Raw genomic sequence first — 20,015 nt, forward strand, 5'->3', positions numbered from 1 at the left:
CCATGGGACCAGACCACATATAAACTCACTATACATTACATTTTGCCTTTTCCTTGTTTAAAAGTAGTAAGATTTTTGGAAAAAAAAAAACAAGTGAAGCCACATACATATATTATTTTTATTTAGTAGTTATTTGTTTCAAGTTCACAAGGTTGTTATTTATTAAATCATTTCAATAACTGAATATATACATTATTTCTGAGTATTATCTGTCTCAATCAATACTATAATGAAGACTTGGAGGAATTGCATTACATGTTGTGTGTTAATAAATGCAGGACAGATTCCAATATGCAGAATTAATGAGTCAAAAAAAACTCACATGTGATTTAAAATTTTATAAGGTATAATTGTTTTTGTTAAAATAACATGAAGAATCTCAGCATATATGTTATTTATAACTAATGATCTCTTCTAATATTCTGCCAAAGATACTATTCCAATTTAAATTCTTATCAGGGGTTAATGGGCTCATTTCCCCACACTTTCCCCAAATCTGTATATACCACACCTATAAATACTTACATATCTAAGAAGCAAATACATTTATATTTATACTTTATATACTCAATCATCAGTGAGAACAATTCTGATGTTTTATCACATTATTGTAAATAATTGTTTTTCTGTAAAATGTTCAAATTATTATCTACATTTACTTTGTTAAATATTTTCTTATTAAGGTAGCTTTCAGTTTTCATGTTGAAATTCTATAATATTGACATTATTCTTTAGACTTTGTTAGTTGTCTTTTTGTAGTATGCTGCTGCTAAGTCGCTTCAGTCATGTCTGACTCTGTGCGACCCCATGGATGGCAGCCCACCAAACTACTCTGTGGGAGTCTATACTATTTTGTAGTATAGATTTTTTAAAAATATGGAATCAAATATATATTTTGCTTCATACTTTCAAAAATTGCAATTTATCTAGTAAGATCTACCTAAATCCAAGATGATCAGGAAATATAAAAAAGAGAAAGAGAGATGTATTGAGCAATGGTTGACTTTCTTATAGTGGCTGTATTTTTAACACTTTAAATATTTGATTTGTAACTAGTTTTGGTGAAAGAAGTAATTTAGGGATAGATCCATACTCCCCAACCCCAAATGCCTTTTCAATGATCATGTTGTTTATATTGCTGTCATTTTCTTTTTCTTTTTTTGTTTTTATTATATATTTATTTATTTGGCTGAATCAGGTTTTAGTTGCAACTTGCAGGATATTTCTCAGCAGCCTAATGGCTTCTCTCTAGTTGTGGTATGTGCACTTAGCTGCCCACAGCATGTGAGATGTTAGCTCCCCAACCAGGGATGGAACCCACATCCTCTGCATTGCAAAGTGGACTCTTAACCACTGGACCACCAAGGAAATTCCGATCATGTTTTAATTATTATATTTTCACTGTATGTTTGTATATATATAAAGGATAGTTTCTCCTCATTAGATTTTTTTTTCTTCAGAATTTTCCTGCCTAGTCTCATTTTTTTTTTGTATGTCATATGAGCTTTATATAGCATGCATATAAGCTTTCATATTTACCAACTTTTTCATATTAATAAAATAACAAACATATGTGTAAATAGTTTGAGTGTGACCATATTAGATGGGAAAACTATGTAAAAGTAAATGATCTTTCAAATAGCTTGTAATTGTATCTTGTTGGCTAAGAGATTGTAACAGAGGAGATTGGAATTGTAACTCAAATTGCTTGCAATCTACTTCTCTGTATCTGTCTGTAAGACTTGCTTTTGTGTCCTCAAACATTCTTTGCTTTGAATGTGATGGGTTCTTGGAATTTCAATTTGATAGAAGTTCTGAACATGTATGTAAATAATTGCATTAAAGTTGCATTATCCATTACAAAATGTTACATTTTTTCCTCAAGCAGTATATAGTATTTTGGAAGAAAAAAGTTATTCCTTCTATGCAAGACATATCTGAGAGAGAAATATCCCAAAGAGTGTGTCTTTGGATAAAGAATAGATAAATATTCTGCATAAAATGAATATGTCTTTGGGCCTTTGAGGTTACAGCAGGAGCTTAAGAACTTATGTCTCAAGAAGAATCAATATTTGGGCCATGGCAGGATTTATCTTTCCTGACTTTGGGATTAGAGGCACTACCATCAGTGAAAGATAAAGACTCTAAGCCCCATTTTCTGTGTTCAAAAATTTGTTCTGCCCCTTCTGTAATATGATAATTTACTTAACACACATCTGTCTCAGTTTCTTTTTCTGTAGGTCAAAGATAGTAAGAATGCCAACTTCATACCATTCTAGTTGGAGTTAAAAGAGTAAATACGTGTGAAAAACATAGAAGAATGCCTGGCTGATAGTAAACAATGCATTTTATTGGCTGTTCGCATTATCAGTATCAATATTCCTCTTCAGGTGCAGTAGAGATGGATGGAACCAATGAAAGCACCCAGGGAAATTTCATCCTTTTGGGGTTTTCTGATAGGCCCCATCTGGAGAGAATCCTCTTTGTGGTTATCTTGATTGCATATCTCCTGACCCTTGTGGGCAACACTACCATCATCCTGGTGTCTCGGCTGGACCCTCGCCTCCACACTCCCATGTACTTCTTCCTCACCCATCTCTCTTTCCTGGACCTTAGTTTCACCACCAGCTCCATCCCTCAGCTTCTGTATAACCTGAATGGACGTGACAAGACCATCAGCTACACAGGCTGTGCCATCCAGCTCTTCCTATTCCTGGGTCTGGGTGGTGTGGAATGTCTACTCCTGGCAGTCATGGCGTATGACCGGTTTGTTGCAGTCTGCAAGCCCCTGCACTACATGGTGATCATGAATCCCGGGCTTTGCCTAGGCCTGGTGTTGATAGCCTGGGGCTGTGGGGTGGCCAACTCCTTGGCCATGTCCCCGGTCACCCTACGCTTACCCCGCTGTGGGCATCACGGTGTGGACCACTTCCTGTGTGAGATGCCTGCCCTGATACGAATGGCCTGTGTGAATACAGCTGCCGTTGAGGGCACTGTCTTTGTACTGGCAGTGGGCATTGTACTCTCACCCCTTGTGTTTATCCTGGTCTCCTATGGTTACATCGTGAGGGCTGTGTTACACATTCAGTCAGCATCAGGCAGGCAAAAGGCCTTCAACACCTGTGGCTCCCATCTCACAGTGGTCTCACTTTTCTATGGAAACATCATTTACATGTACATGCAACCTGGAAAAAGCTCCTCCCAGGATCAAGGCAAGTTCCTCACCCTCTTCTACAACATTGTCACCCCACTCCTGAATCCCCTGATCTACACCCTCAGAAACAAAGAGGTGAAGGGGGCATTGAGGAGGTTGTTGCTGCATGACAGAGATAAGAAAGGAGTAAGAGTGAAAAGCCCAGACAGGCACCTCTAGCCTGGTTATGAACTCCATCGGGCAACATTGATGGAATCTGAGATTGTTGGATAAGATCTGGGTCTTACCTTTGTTTCCCAACTTATATACCTTTCTCTGGACTTCTTTACAACTGGCTTAGTTCATCGAAACCATGTATGTTTTGCTGAGTGAACTGGAAAACACATATCACCCAAAAACCTCTAGGTGATCTGTAAAGCAGGTATGAAGACACAGTGATATAGATAGTTATAAGGATGAGTTTCTCCAACTTTGTACTAGAGTGCCAAGAAGGAAACTTTTCTTAAAAATAATTTTGCCTTTGTTGTTTGTTTTTAATGCACTAATGCAATGATGGATGTTTTAGTGAGAATGACCACAGATCAATCACTTCTCTTAGTCAACAGCCATCGACATGGGAATTCAGCATAGGGATACTTGCATTTTTCAAATTCCTATCTAGAGCCTTTCATTGAGTCATATGTGTTGTCTACAATTTGTCCCCAAACTTTAACATTTTCCCTAAAGTTTGTTGTAAGAACTTTGGATAAACCAAGAAGTTAACCTATAACAATAATAGGTGTGTCATTTAAATCTTAAAGCATCACTATTTCTCAGGTATGTTTTTATTTTGTTAGGGAGAAGGACCTGATGTTTATTAAGTTCCTGTTATAAGTCAGGTGCTCTTAAGTCATCTAAACCTCTATGCATCTGTGGAGATCATATGACTTGTATTACCCTTATTTTGCCCATATGGTACTTGAGGCTTTGAGGTTAAATCATTTACTCAAGTAGAACTGAACCAGAAAATTTCTCCATGTTCTGTGTGACTTTTAACCCCTGATGATTCTATTGCTACACAAATTTGTAAAGAGTAAAAATGTAAGCATTTAATAAGTAAAGCAAGCAGCAAGACTTATTTTGCTTCTTTGCATACTACAGTCCCAGATGTAGGAGAGGAAAAAGTTTTCCTGGAGCCTTTTTGAGTCCCTGTCTGGATCTGAAATTAAACATACAAAGATAGGTTAATGGGAGAAAATCACACATATTTATTTAATATATGTTTTTCATGGCATAGGTTACTTCATGAGGAAATGAAGATCCCCAAAATTGTGTTTTTTTTAATTCCACATTTGATGAAGAGTGGACATTGGTGAAGAAATTTGATAGGCAATGGGGGTTGAGCTATTGGTAAGAAAGTGGGGAAAACTTAGCAAGGCCTATGTATTTAGATGCCTCTCAATATTTCTCCATCTTTGAAATAAATGTGCTCCTTTCCTCAAGGAATAGAAAATAAGAAGGGTAACCCCATTGGAAGGTTTTATGAACCACTTCAGATGAAGGTCAGAAAGTCCTTCCTGCACCTGCCTTTTCACAAATGTCTTCAACTCAAATATGCAATACACCAAAATGTCATATTTTGTGCCAATATGTACTGAACCCCATTAAGGGTTTCTTCCAATTAATGTGCAAATGAATTACCCAGGATTTTTATAACATTTAGATTCTGATTTACTAGTCTAGTAGGATCCTGAAATTCTGCATTTCTGCAAATTTCCCAAGGGATGCCCTCACTCCCTTGCTGCTGGCCCTCAGATCACATTTTAATGGCATAGGAAATTCATCACCTGCCAATTTTTTTAGCAGGATGTACACACTCTGGAAAAATCTGAGCTAGAACTCACAGATCAAGGGGAAATAAAATGGGGAGGAAATAAAGAGGAGAGGCTGACTGAGCGCTGCCATCATGTCTCTTCTCAGTCCCCTCGGCTTCACGGCCTCTCCTCCTCAATGGCCTTGTATCCCCACCCTCCCTTTCTAACCTCTTCACTCTTTCACCTTATCTCCAAAGACAGAGTCCCACTGGGGTCATTTAAGTATATATGAGCCAGGGACTACTGGAAGGGAGATGTCTGTGCTTCAAGGGGATCAGTTTGAACATTCCAAAATGCTTTTTTAAAGAAATAATCATTTGGGCTTCCAGGGTGGCTTAGTCGGTAAAGAATCCGCCTGCAATGAAGACCTGGGTTTGATCTTTGGGTTGGGAAGAGTCCCTGGAGGAGGGCATGGCAACCCACTTCAGTATTCTTGCCTGGAGAATCCCCATGGACAGAGGAGCCTGGCGGACTGCAGTCCATGGGTTCGCAAAGAGTGAAACACGACTGAGCGACTCAGCACAGCACAGCGCAGTGACATGGTTGGGCTGATGAAATAAGAGAATGAGGAATCTCCACACTGTTCTCCATAGCGGCTGTACTAGTTTGCATTCCCACCAATAGTGTAAGAGGGTTCCCTTTTCTCCACACCCTCTCCAGCATTTATTGCTTGTAGACTTTTGGATAGCAGTCATTCTGACTGGCGTGTAGTGGTACCCCATTGTGGTTTTGATTTGCATTTCTCTGATAATGAGTGATGTTGAGCATCTTTTCAGGTGTTTGTTAGCCATCTACCCAGCAATCCCACTGCTGGGCATACACACCGAGGAAACCAGATCTGAAAGAGACATGTGTACCCCAGTGTTCATCACAGCACTGTTTATAATAGCCAGGACATGGAAGCAACCTAGATGCTCATCAGCAGATGAATGGATAAGAAAGCTATAGTACATATACACAATGGAATATTACTCAGCCATTAAAAAGAATACATTTGAATCAGTTCTAATGAGGTGGATGAAACTGGAACCCATTATACAGAGTGAAGTAAGCCAGAAAGATAAATACCAATAAAGTATACTAGCATGTATATGGAATTTAAAAAGATGGTAATGATAACCTTATATGCAGGACATAAAAAGAGACACAGACATATAGAACAGACTTTTGGACTCTGTGGGAGAAGGCAAGGGTGGGATGATCTGAGAGAACAACATTGAAACATGTATATTATCAAGTGTGAAACACATCTCCAGCCCAGGTTGGATACATGAGACAAGTGCTCAGGGCTAGTGCACTGGGAAGACCCAGAGGGATGGGATGGGGAGGGAGGTGGGAGGGGGGGTCAGGATGGGGAATACATTTAAATCCATGGCTGATTAGTGTCAATGTATGGAAAAAAAAACACTGCAATATTGTAATTAGCCTCCAACTAATAAAAATAAATGAAAAAAAAATAAATAAGAGAATGAGAGCTACTTGTATGGCAGTTAGAGTTTCTCCTTAGAGTTGTAAAATTCCACAATGCTTCCTTGATACAAAACTAATGGAGGAAAATTTAAGCAATAACCAGGGCTCGTAGATGATCAGCCCTAAAAAATTGCTCATAGGGCTTCTCCAAACTCATTCTCTTTTTGGAAATAACTTGCTGGACATCTTAAGTGAGCTTGAAGAGCAGCCTCTTGAGAAGAAGGGACTTAAGGAATAGTAACTGGACTATTGCCAGAGTTCCCAACTTTGGAAAATACCCTAAAAATAGCAAAGAATGTTCACAGAACTCTAAGGAATGAAAATAGTCCAGTGTTCACTGTGATGATTTTTATTATGCTTCTTAAGTTAAGGGACAGATTTCAACTGAGTAAAATTTAAAGATTTTATTGACTTTATTCAGTGATTTATGCTCAGGCATCGTTTCTCTAGCAGAAAGGAAGCAACTAAACTACTGTGCAAAATGAAAGATGCTTATAGGCAGAAGTGGGAAGGAGACTTGTACTTGGCAAAAACACATTTGTTTTTGTGCTGTTACTTGTTACTCTCCTTATAGGAGAGAAAAAAGTATCTAAGGTAGATTACCTAATTAATGCTGATCATGCAATCCTAATTGGCTGGCTTAAGATTCCATTTCTAGGAGAGCTGAAATGATAATTTAAAAATCTGATGATGTGGAGTTTATAATAAGCCATTCCATTTAGATCTGTTGTCTATAATATCTCTGATTATTTTATGACATGGGGGAACCAATAAATATAGTTGCTATGGAGTTGTATAAGATACTCCACTCACTGGGTCTAAGCCAGAACAAAGTTGATTTTACTGGAGTCCCATTCTTCCAGAAAATAACTACAGATAAGAAATCCCCTTACTCTTTTTATGTCCCACTAAAGGGCAAACTGTGAAGAATGACTCATCCTCACATAACTCATATACATCCCCTCTCTCTTCTTCCAAAGACTCATTACTCCCTTTTTTAGCCAAGCCTTTCTTTACAGGGAGATTTTCCTCATGTTGAAATATATTTCTAGGCCCAAGATGGAGATGCTTATCCCTAGGGTGCAACATCAGCAAACTGAAATTCTGTGTTCTGCTTGACGAGAAGTGCAGTATAACCAGTCAGCCAATCTCCAAATGCCCCAAGGTAATTCTGGACTTTATTCTTGGTTGGTCCTTGATCTTTTAAAATAAGGTCAGATATGCATTGGAAGAGAAACAGGCCCCAAATGGAGCCATTTGTGCTAAGACCCATGTCAGCAAAGTAAGACTTAATATCCAATTTAATTGCAGTAATAACCTCTTCCAGGAATACAGTCTCAACAGCTCAGTTTGGAATTTTATCATCAGCACCGATGAGGTAATCCACCATGTAACCCTCTTCCCTCCCCAGAAGGTCCTTTACCTAAGCCTGAAGTCACCCACTCTTTCTCTTCTGCCTATGTAGGCCTTCCATTTTGCACAGCTCCTTAGAACTCTTCTCTACTTGTTAGATGGAGTGTTGCCTGATTCATGAATTATTTTATATTAGGTCTTTCAAATTTGCTCAGCTGAATTTTTGTTATTTATTGGGTTGGCCAAAGATTCATTTTTCCCCCCATAAAATGGCTCTAGTAGTGCTTTGTTGTTTTTAACTTCATTTGAATTGTTATGTTAGATTGTAGTGTGGCAGCTATTAGCATGCATTAAAAAAAATCAAAATTGATGAATTTTTGTGTAGCCATTTTAATATTGAAGATGGAAGAAAAAAACATTTTCAGCATATTATGCTTTATTATTTTAAGAAAGGTAAAAATGCAACTGAAATGAAAGAACAGATCTCTGCAGTGTATGAAGAAGAAGGTGCTATGACTGACTGAATGTGTCAAAAGTGGTTTGTGAAATTTTGTGCTGGAGGTTTCTGGCTAGACAATGCTCCGTGATCAGTTAGATAAGTTGAAGTTGATAGCAATCAAACCGAGATATTAACTGAGAACATTCAACATTGTACCATGGGGGAGACAGCCGACATACTCAAAATATCCAAATCAAGAATTGACTATCATTTGTACCAGCTTGATTATGTTAATCACTTTGATGTTTGGGTTCCATATAAGTTAAGTGAAAAAATCTCCTTGACCGTATTTCTACATATGATTCTCCACTGAAATGTAAGGAAATTGTTTCATTTTAAAAACAAATTGTGACAGGCAATAAAAAGTGGATACTGTGCAATAATGTGCAATGGAAAAGATTGTGGGAAAAGCAAAATGAACTACCACCAACCACACCACAGGCCAATCTTCAAAGAAGGTGATGTTGTATATATGGTGGAACTGGAAGTGAGTCCTCTACTATTAGCTCCTTCTGGAAAACAAAACAATTAATTCTGACAAGTACTGCTCCCAATTTGATCAACTGAGAGCAACACTCAACAAAAAAGTGTCCAGAATCAATCAACAGAAAATGAATAATCTTCCATCAGTATACTATAAGTCCACATTTTTCTTTCTTTCTTTCTTTTATTTATTTATTTTTTTGATGACCAGGCAAAAACTGTTACAGTTTGGCCAAGAAATTCTGATTTATCCGCTGTATTCACCAAACATTGCATCTTCAGACGTCCATTTAGTCTACAAAATTCTCTTAATGGAAAAAAATTCAATTCCTGAAAAGACTGTAAATGGTACCTGGAATAGGTATCTTTTCTTTGCTAAAAAAGACAAAGAGTTTTGGGAAGATGAAATTATAAAGTTGCCTTTAAAATAGCAGAAGGTAGTAGAACAAAATGGTAAACACACTGTTCAATACAGTTATGGGTGAAAATGAAAAAAAATGTGTCTTTCATTTTTACTTAAAAAATATGAAGGAACTTTTTGGCCAATGAAATAATATGTGCAACCTCAGCTGTTCATGCACTCTTCTTGCACTGCCATTTCTATACAGCTCACTCTTGCCCAAACATCATTGCAGAAGAGTGTTCCACTGCTTGTCAGGCACTGAACTCCAATCCTTGAATCGTTTTCCCTGAAATAAAGGGCATTAAACTTGTTACTAATTTATTTTTGTCATTTGACTGTCTTTAAGGAATGCCCTTTATATTGCACTAGCTTGAAAAAGTCATCTCCTTAATTTTCCAGCACACTTTGCTTCACAGTTATTTTTCCACATGTTGAAAAATTGAGATTAAATTGTGTCAGCATGTGACATAGGACAGAATAGGATAAATTGACTTCTCTAGTGGGTGAATGGTTTTCTGTTCCAATCATTGCTTGTTGACTGCAACTCTTTCTTCAGGTACTCCTTTTTTATTCTCTCTTAATGGTGCCTCTTCTTTAAACAGGCCTTATGTCTTATTTTTTGCCTACCTATTTTTTATTTTCTATCTCTATTTTGATTCTTGTCTAATCAACTCTTTTTTAAACTATAGCCAGGACTCCTCCTATTAATGCCACAATTACCATGCATATTTTAAAAAATAACTTTCAGTAAAATCATGACTCATAAATATAAGTGAACTCATGTTAAAGGTTTTTTTTTTTTTCTTTTTTTTTTACTCATAAGATCTGAGGTGTTCAGGCAGATGCTATAAAGAGCTTAATGGAAATTGAAGCCAGTAAAACTTTACTAAGTTAAGAAATGTTGATTTGAAGTGAAAATACAGCAAAACCGTTTTGTCCACTGGGTGGAAGGCAGTCAATTAAATGTCTACTAGACATGGCATGACACACATATCTATTAATTGCCTACAATTTATAGGAAGTGCAGAATAGCTCAAACTCAATGAAAGGGGGCTAGAATCTGATAGCCAGACATGTGTACCAGAGATAGTAGCTTTCTTCAGAAACACAACTTTTTTTTTTTTTTTTCTATACTGCTAAAAACAGGGCTTTCTAAGTGCCAGAGTGCTGGAAAATCCATCTGCCAATGTCAGAGATGTGGATTTGATCCCTGGGTCGTGAAGATCCTCTGGAGTAGGAAATGGCATCCCACTCCAGTATTCTTGCTTGGAAAATTTCATGAACAGAGGAGCCTGGTGGTCTATAGCCCACGGGGTCACAAAGAGTTGAACACACTGAACAACTGAACAGGAAAGCAATTAGCACTTTGGGGGTCTTTGATATGTGGCTGCCACTATTAGGGTTTTACCTGCGTTTAATCATTAAATCCTCATTAAAGATACTGAAGTGGGTAGTGTCACATCTGTATTACCAGTGAGAGAGTTAGAGCTCATCTAGTTTAATATCCAGTTCCTGGGAGAGTAAGAATGCAGTAGTTTAGCCACTGTGCTATATCCCTTGTATGTAATCCTGAGTGGACTAGTGGGGTTCAGGAAATGTTAGTCCAAAACATGGTACTTTAGCATGTTGAATAGTTTAAACAGAAAGAGTTTGACAGAATGAGATAAGCTAGAAGACTCTGACCTTTCCCTCACTCATGTCCCCTGAAATATGTCATAAAATTCCCATGTGAGAGGTGCCCTCCCCAAACCTGGAGTAATGGAACATTCTTATCACTAAAGACAAAAGGATACTAAGAGGAATTCTAGCAAACAGACTATGCCGTTTCCCAGAGTTTACTACACTTACCTCACACTCCTTAAACTATCACATTCATCCATGACGGTCCACTCTTCATCAAGCCTAGCATAAAAATATTCAGAGCTAAGTCTTTTTTTTTTTTGCGGGGGGGGCTCTCATTTCCTTGTGAAGTTCCGTGTCACATAAAACTTATATTAAATCAATTAATGTGTTTTTCTTTTGTTAATTTATCCTTGTTACTTTAATTTTTGGACTTAGCCACTTTAATTTATTCTTGTCACCTTAATTTTCAGACCTAAGAGGACCCAGGAAAACTTTTTCCTCTTCTACGTTGGAGTCCTTGTATTAATAAGTCCTGCAGACACTGTGATTTAAAGTATATTTCTCCACCTGAGAAACTAATGGCTTTTTTTTTTTTTTTTTGCTTTTTTAACCACAATAAAGTTTCCTCTTCTGTTAAAAATTCAACTGAAAAGTTTAAAAGAAATTTATTGCCTTTATTCATGGATATTCATGAATCAAGCAGCTTCTTATCTAGCAGATAGAAAGAAGCTTTGAAGAGCTATACAAGGCAAGCTACTTTATAGCCTTGTGGCAAGTCATACTCCACAATGAGTCTCACCTATTAGACCAATCCACAATTTTCATCTTCACTGTAGGTGTTGCAAAGGAGACCAAAACTGCATCATTCATCTACTGATTCATTGCCAATTAAATATGGTAAGCACCTATTATGTGTCAGCTAATTTTTCAGGAACTGGAGTTATAGCAGCAGATATGACTACAAAGATTCTTACAATTGAATAAAATTGAACACACAGACACATAGATACAAATAGTGAAAGTGAAAGTTGCTCAGTCATGTCCGACTCTTTGTTCCATGTCCCATACAGTCCATGGAATTCTTTAGGCCAGAAAACTGGAGTGGGTAGCCTTTCCCTTCTCCAGGGAATCTTCTGAACCCAGGGATCAAACCCCCATCTCTCGCATTGCAGGCAGATTCTTTACAATATAAAAAGTAAAATAATTAAAGATATGACAACTGCTAGACAAAATAACAGGTATTATATCTGAGTCAAGTGTCTATGTGCAGGTTGCAAACTATGAATTTTAATCTGAATATTTTGAGTTGAAGTTCCTTTTGTAGACTGTCCTAAAAAAGAGTCTGAAATTCTATGTAGAGCCTATAGCAGGTATTTATTTGAAAATTTCTGAAAATAATTATGGTCAAAACCATGACGAAGACAGATATATTCCAGGAAATGATAAATGTTGAAGTGGTCAACTGAGGCAAAGGACTTCATGAGTGGCAAAAAACAAGAGAGAGAGAGAAGAGGTGATTGAAAAGGAGGAATAGAACTAGCTGAGGTGAATAAGAAAAACTGCCAAAAGGGAGGAGCACATATCAGTGAGATCAGAGAATCATTAAAGGAAACTGCAAATGTCTTATGTGATGTGACAATCCCAGGGATATTAGAAACCTTTGTGAAAGCAGTTTTAGGAAAGCATTAGGATTTCTAATGCGCTGAACATTTAATACAGGACAAGATAAAACTTAATCCTCATTTTTATGATACTTGTCTGAGAAAGGAAGAGGGATACAAAATAGTCCAGAGTTAGAGATGGGGAAGGAATGACCTCTGCCCCCAGTAGACTTTTTCTTGAAAAAACTTAGTTGACAGTGTTAAACATAAGGCCTCTGAAAGCACAATTAAAAGAGAAAAGATATCAAGTCAACAGTAAGTGTAGATTTTTAAAAAAGTTTTGATACATTTGACCTAATTCACATTTAAAGTCAAATTAAAAAAATTAAAAAATTAAATCACAAGGAACTGCTAGAAGTTATTATCCCTAATGAAAACAAAGTTCTTCCTCATCACAGAGAAAATTGGTGCATGCAAACTGTACAAATATAGGGTCTTGTTGTTTTGTCATCTCCAGAGGCTGGCAGCCATTCTTCATGAAATATTTTTGAATAGATGAGTGAAGTGATAACACAATAAGGGGATGTTGTGTAACTGACACTAGAGTATGTAATTACTGATGCAATGGATGTAAAAGAAAAGAAATCATTCAAGATGAAGTGTGTGTTTGCTCAGTAGTGTCAACTCTTTGTGATTCCATGGACTGTAGCCTGGCAGGCTCCTCTGTCCATGGAATTTTCCAGACAAGAATACTGGAATGGGTTGCTTTTCCTTCTCCAGGGGATCGTCTCAAATCAGGGATTGAACCTGCAGCTGCTGCATTGGCAGGCGGGTTCTTTACCACTTAGCTACCTGGGATGCAATGGATGTAAGAGACAAGAAATCACTCAAGATGAAGAAGGAAGAAAGACAATTCTCAAAGGAGACAGGAGAGAAAGTGGATCAGAGCACATGTGGGGAAAGCAGTCTTCTCTTAGATGAGGAACAATTCCTGCTCTGCAGTTACAGACAGAGGTAGCAAAGGAGCACTTAGTTGCAAGTAATAACAACAGAAGTTATCCAGGGGATAGCTTACTTGTCCCAATATTTTTTTAAGTGCTTTACTTATATTATTTTATCAAAAATCATAAGAAATTGATGTGGCACTCATAACTGCTAGCAAACAGTAACTTTACCTGTTAGAATCTACTCTGACCTCATGGTTAATGCTTATTTGTTATTTGTTGCCATCCACTGCAACATTTACTGTAGCAGAACAATGACAACCACAAAAGCCACAAATAACCTCTCACCTCCTGTCTACCTAGAACTAAGCTATTCAACTTTAATTTCAAGATAGCATTGAGAACTAATAGGAAAAAGCACTTATCATCATGTCTACACTGTCAAGCTCTTCATATACCACTTGTTTCTGTTTATTACACTGTTATCACAGACCATGTGATCATGGTTATGACAAGCAAGACACAGGGGCAATTGTGCATTCACTCTCAGAGTCAGGATTATCCTCTATTTTAATTGAAAAATTCCTTGGGATACACATGGGAAAATTATGTCCCTATTAACAGTTGAATGATTTCAATCATATTCTAAATAATGGACCTGGGAACTAAAATAACTAGAAACTGACAATCAAAAATAACAAGAGTAATGATATCTATTTAATTAGTAAAGTCTTTTTTTTTTAATCTACTTAATTAAGAGGACAACCATAGGGTGAAGAATGCTTCATTTCTTCTTGGAAGCAGCAGAGTATTAAGGGAATGCATACATACTGGGGAAAAAAAAAAAACAGAACAAAGATTCATTTATGAGTCTTTTATTGTATTTTATAAACTTAAAGAGAGCCAAAGCCAATTGTTCATAATTTTGCTTTCTCTATCTGTGGAAAGTTGACATCTATCAAGTAGAATGGCTTTTTCAAAACAGGATTAAGAGATGGAAAATAATTACCTGAACATCAAAGGAAAATCTTGACAATGTGATTGTTGTGGTAGATTTTACATGATTCCTTGTGAGCTTCCTTCTCAATGCCCACACCTTCACGTGTTCCTTTCCCCCAAAGTGCAGGTGGGAACTAACACTTCCTTCAAATCAGTAGAATTGGCAAATGCAGTGGGATGTCAGTCCTTTGATTAAGTGATGTTGTATAATAAATGTGAAGTTTTTTGCAGGTGTCATTAAGGTTTTAAGTTTATTGATTTTGGATTAATTTTTAAAAGATTATCTTGAGTGGCTCTGACTAAATCACATAATGGTCCAAAAGTAAGAGACTGAACTTTCAATGAGGTGAAAGAGTTTAACTCCTGCTGGCCTCAAAGAAGAAAGCTGTCATTAGCTCCACAACCCAAAGTAAAAGAATTCTGCCAACAACTGCGTGAGCCTGGAAGTGGAATCCACCCCAGTCAAGCCTCTAGATGAAAACACAACCCAGCTAATACCTTTCTTTCAGTCTTGTGAATCCCAGTGCAAAGGACCCAGATATGCTATATAGAAGCTGATGACCCACTGAAACTGAGATAATAAATTTGTGTTTAGTTTTAACTCACTAACTCTGTGGTAATATGTTTCACAAAGATGGAGAACTAATATGGCCACTTTGCCAGAAGCAATTACTTTTGGGCAAAGGACACATTCACCTCAAAGCGATCTTACAAGAAGGGAGCCAACATAACAAATACTCTTAGCTTCTTAAGCTCTTCTCTTCTTTCCATACATTGTGATGGCCCATTGACCAAATCCAGTTGGAATCCAGAAGACAGAGGAACGTCTTTGCTTTATCCATAGCGAATGAAACATGGAATTAAAAGAGATCCAGAACAGTTGAGCTATTTTGACTGTCAGCCTCCACATTTTTCCTTTGCCTGGATAAAAAGTATAAGCCCCCAACAAAAGTTTCAAAGCACACAAAGTATCATCAGCTGTTTCTGTGGACAGAATGAATTGGTCATATTCCCACCTGAGGTCTCAAACATTAGCTAACTCATGTAGAAAAAAGAAAAAAAAGAAAACAAACAAATATATAAAAAGCATAAACAAGCTGCTCTACTCCATTTCTTTAGCTGTCGTGAGGCCAAAGTTACAACTTAGGCTTTTATTTCCTAACTCCCTTTCATGGTCTCTTTAGGCTCAGCCAGCTCCTCAGTGGTAATGTGACTCTATGTCTTCATCAATGCAGGATATGTGTTTTTATGGCCTTGTCCTCGTTTTATTGCTGATGTTTGTCACTGTCCAGATTCAGTGAACATGGGGTTTTTAGAGATGCTCCAGCTGCCTTATGCTCCTTTTAGTTGATTCTAATTACTCCATCCAGTTCAGAGATCTGATTTCTTGCTTTGGGGGCAATGGCATGAAGAGCTAAATAACCAGGATAAACTCTCAGCTTTCAACTGAACAGAAACTTGGGTGCTTTCCTGGGTGAAATCATTCCTCTAAGGACACCAGGTCCGCCATACCCTCTAAGTCCAATAATATGGCTCTGAGCCCAAAAATGCTTCCGAGAAATAACTAAGTGTAACAGTGAGTAGAGTCACCTACAATTCCTCCTTGTATCTATACAATCTAGCTAAGGGAAGGTCAACACCATGCATTGGCTATTGTTTTAAAGCATGTTGCAGATTAGGCAGATGGGACCCAAACTTTGCAATGTGCACTCTCAAAGCTGGTGCCATAATTGACCTTCAGGAGAACACTGCATTGCTCTATTAAGCCATACCCCTTCCAGGTATGACTGGTGTAATCCAAGAATTTGAGCCTATTGCTACATTTTCTTGGCAATAAAATATGCCCATTGATGGGAGGCAATGTTAAAAATGCAACTGTTTTGGATAGAACCCCATGTGCGTTTCCCCAAGTTCCGTATCTCAGTCGTATCTGACTCTTCATGATCCCATGGACGGTAGCCCACCAAGCTCCTCTGTTCGCGGAATTCTCCAAGCAAGAATACTGGAGTGGGTAGGTATTCCCTTCTTCAGAGGACCTTCCTGATCCAGGGATCAAACCTATGTCTCCTGTACTGTAGGCAGATTCTTTACCATCTGACCTACTAGGGAAGCCCAGATCACCATGTAGGGCTACAGAAAATCAAGCAGGCAGAAATCACCCTAGAAAGTGATGAAAAATATGCAAGTGGACTTTGCAACTATACTTGAAAAGATAAATCATTACACTATATGATGGAGTCTAGAGCAGTCTGCTCTTCATAGACTGTATTCATCGGGGAATGTTGCTATTCAGCAGCTTTGTAATGACTTCCAGTATTACCAGATGGGACATGCAGCAGTTGTAGCATAAAAGGTAAAGATGAAACTGTAGACCAAGGTAGGTGGTGGATCACATAATTAAGCACATGACTGTCCCCTTCACTGACACCTTGGCCACTATGTACCTGGGCCCATGGTGCAAACAGCGAATTGGCTGTGTGTCAAACAGACTGTATGACATCCACAACAATGATATAGATTTCTCACTATTATAATTCCCCATATACATAAAGCAAAATAGAAGAATATGTTTGTTAAGTAACTACCCATGTCTAGAAAGGAGCAGAACTTGATGTTTACACCTAGAACCTTTAAAAGATACTTTATCAATTTCCTTTTTATTCTGGAAATATATATGAGAAGTTATAACTGAAGGAGATTCTCAGATTCCCTAGGAATGGAAGAATAAACAGATTCAAGGCCAGGAAGAGTATCATGGAGACAGGCTGATATATTTATTAGACATGGAAAACTGTGTGGATCCAAAGACTTCTGACTATAGTTAGCTAATCTTGACATAGTGGGAATTAAATCTCTTGGCCACCTAAGGAGTCCTTATATAATCTTTCAAACTAACAGTAATCTGGATGAACAGAGGCCTGACCTGAGCCAGCTAAAGGAAAAACACAATCTTCTACTCATTTTCGGATTTGCATCAGTTCCTAAATAAAAAGAATTAGACTAGCAATGAGACAAGGTGCACTTGCTAAATTCTTCTTCCTTAGTCCCCCAGGTTTTTACTGAAATTCCTGCTCCTGAATATATCCAAGGAGACTTCTAACTATTTACACAGGTAAATAATGCCCAGGGGAAAGTGCATACTTTGGCAGGGTAATAAATTTTATCTGATAAAACATAGGTAAGGGGCTGTTTATGAGCACTAGGTAGCAAACAACTTGAATCTGGCATACCAAAAGACAGTGTGTTATGGTCCAGTTGTTATTTTCCCAGTTCAGAGGAAATAACTGAAACAAACAGACTTAGAAACTAGTGACATATTCACATGAACATGTGAACAGGAATGTTCCTGGCCCATGCTGTGCCACGCTAAGTCACTTCAGTAGTGTCTGACTCTGTGTGACCCTATGGACTGCAGGCCACCAGTCTCCTCTTACATGGGAGTCTCTCAGGCAAAAGTACTGGAGTGGGTTGCCATGCCCTTCTCCAGGGGATCTTCCTGATCCAGGGAGGATTGATTCTGGGTCTCTTAAGTCTCCTGCATTAGCAGGCAGTTTCTTTATCACTAGTGGTCCTGGCCCATACAGAAGCGTGTTTTTGTCACAAAGCTAAGCAATACTGCCACCTGGAGGAAGCAGAAAAGATAAGAGCTTTATCCCATAGTTCAAAATGTGTGTGTTTAGAGGTAAGGGAGAGGGGGTGGGAAGATACATGTAATATCATTATTTCTTTTTTATTTTTCTTTCTTTCTTTTATCTCCAACACAGATTAGTTTTTAGAAGTTACAGTGTACTATCAAGAATATAAGTAAATTGCTATCCCTGTTATAGCGCCAGTATCATATTTAGGAGCCTTACTGGAATAAATAAATAAATATTGAAACACTGGCTTAATCAAGGAAATAGTGCATCTCTCAGGAAGTGGTAGTGTAAACTCTTAGACAAGTACGCAGTACCCAGAAAAAAAAACAAGAAAATCTTCAGGAATATAGGCAAGGAAGGAGACTTACAGCTTGCATGTGAGAAACTCACTCAACAGACAGAATTTGCTCAGTTGTCTGATTGCTTCTCTTCAAGGAATTAGAATGGGCAGTAAATTCAAACATCTTTAGATTTCCAAGGGGCATCTTTTCTAAAACTTTCAAATTGGCTTAAGCTCTATTCTCCCATATACTATCTTTATTTGATGAATCTTTCTCACATAGTGTGTGTTTTTCCAGATATACCATTATCTAGGTTTATTGTAGTCAAAGTCCTGTAAACCTAATGTCCTAAGACCAAAAGTTTTATAAAATTACTCAATACATGCCAGATTCTAGGGAGATGAGGTAATTTTTTGGAAAGATAATAATTACAACAAAAGTTACACTATTTGAATAATTAATTACATTTATATGCTCATAAATAAAATCCTTAAAGGTAAATCCTTAAAGGTAATTTAGTATTTTAACTTTGCAAGAATTTTTATTTGTTTATGGGAGCATGATTTCTTTACAGTGTTGTGCTATTTTCTGCTATACAACAAAGTGAGCCTGCCATGTTGTTTAACTGCTAAGTCGTGTCTGACTCTTTGCGACCCCATGGATGTAGCCTGCCATGCTCATCTGTCCATGGGATTTCCCAAGCAAGAATACTGAAAAAGGTTGCCAGTTCCTTCTCCAGAACCAGCTATATGTATACATCTATCCACTCCCTCTTGAACCTCCCTCCCATCTGCCCATCCGACTCCTCTAGGTCATCATAGAGCACAAAGCTGAGCTCCCTGCGCTATAGGGCGGGTTCCCCTAGCTATCCATTTTACATAATGTATACAAGTCAGTGCTACCCTCCCAATTCATCCCACCCTCCCCTTTCTCCACTGTGTCTACAAGTTCTCTATGTCTGCATCTCTATTCCTTCCCTGGAAATTTAGAATTTTTCTAAATTCTATATATATTTATATATATATGCATTAATATATGATACTTGCCTTTTCTGTTTCTGACTTACTTCACGCTGTATGTCAGACTCTAGGGCTTGAATGGTATAATTGGGATGAGGAAAGAGATTTTGTTGTTCAGTTGCTAAGTCATGTCTGACTCTTTTGCGACCCCAGGCACCGTAGCCCTCCAGCCTCATCTGTTCATGGACTTTTCCAGGCAAAACTACTGGAGTTGTTTGCCATTCCCTTCTCCAGGGGATCTTCCTGATCCAGGGTTCAAATCCATTTCTCTTGCATTGACGGATGGGTTCTTTACCTCTGAGCCACCAGGGAAGGAAGAGAAGCTAGAGGTAAAATAAGTAAAATATCAACTTTCTTTATGCTAAGGTAAGAGTTTAACCAATAAACTGTTCATTTGACCAATTTTAACTTTACTGGTGAAAAATTTGGTTGCATTGACAAAGTTCTAAAATAGTTCAGAAAGTAAAAGAATTAGATAACCTTGGAAGATGTGATATAAATTGCGCATATCTTTTCTTTAAAGTATATTTTTTCCTACCAAGATTATATTTCATTTTAAAATACTCTTAGAAAATTCAATATCTTAGAAGATAGTTTAGAAATAAAGCAAATATCTTGAAAGATAAATGTATATCTGAATTTGTTAACTTAAAAGGAAAAAGAAGACACCAATGAATAAATGCACTTACCTTTTT

At 37.6% G+C, this 20,015-nt stretch overlaps 1 protein-coding gene across 1 annotated transcript; it reads left to right on the top strand.

Annotated features, from left to right (window-relative positions):
* The first annotated feature begins 2,401 nt into the window (after positions 1-2,401).
* LOC133062836 (olfactory receptor 2W3) lies at positions 2,402-3,373 on the top strand. The gene has a single exon (XM_061152203.1). The coding sequence runs from the start codon at positions 2,402-2,404 to the stop codon at positions 3,371-3,373; it is 972 nt and encodes a 323-aa protein (XP_061008186.1).
* The last annotated feature ends 16,642 nt before the right edge of the window (positions 3,374-20,015 follow it).

Source organism: Dama dama, chromosome 9 (genome assembly GCF_033118175.1).
Source record: "Dama dama isolate Ldn47 chromosome 9, ASM3311817v1, whole genome shotgun sequence".
Classification (NCBI taxonomy): Eukaryota; Metazoa; Chordata; class Mammalia; order Artiodactyla; family Cervidae; genus Dama; species Dama dama.

Excerpts from the sequence above, each read along its gene's own strand:
- LOC133062836 (XM_061152203.1), top strand. The coding sequence starts at position 2,402 with ATGGATGGAACCAATGAAAGCACCCAGGGAAATTTCATCCTTTTGGGG.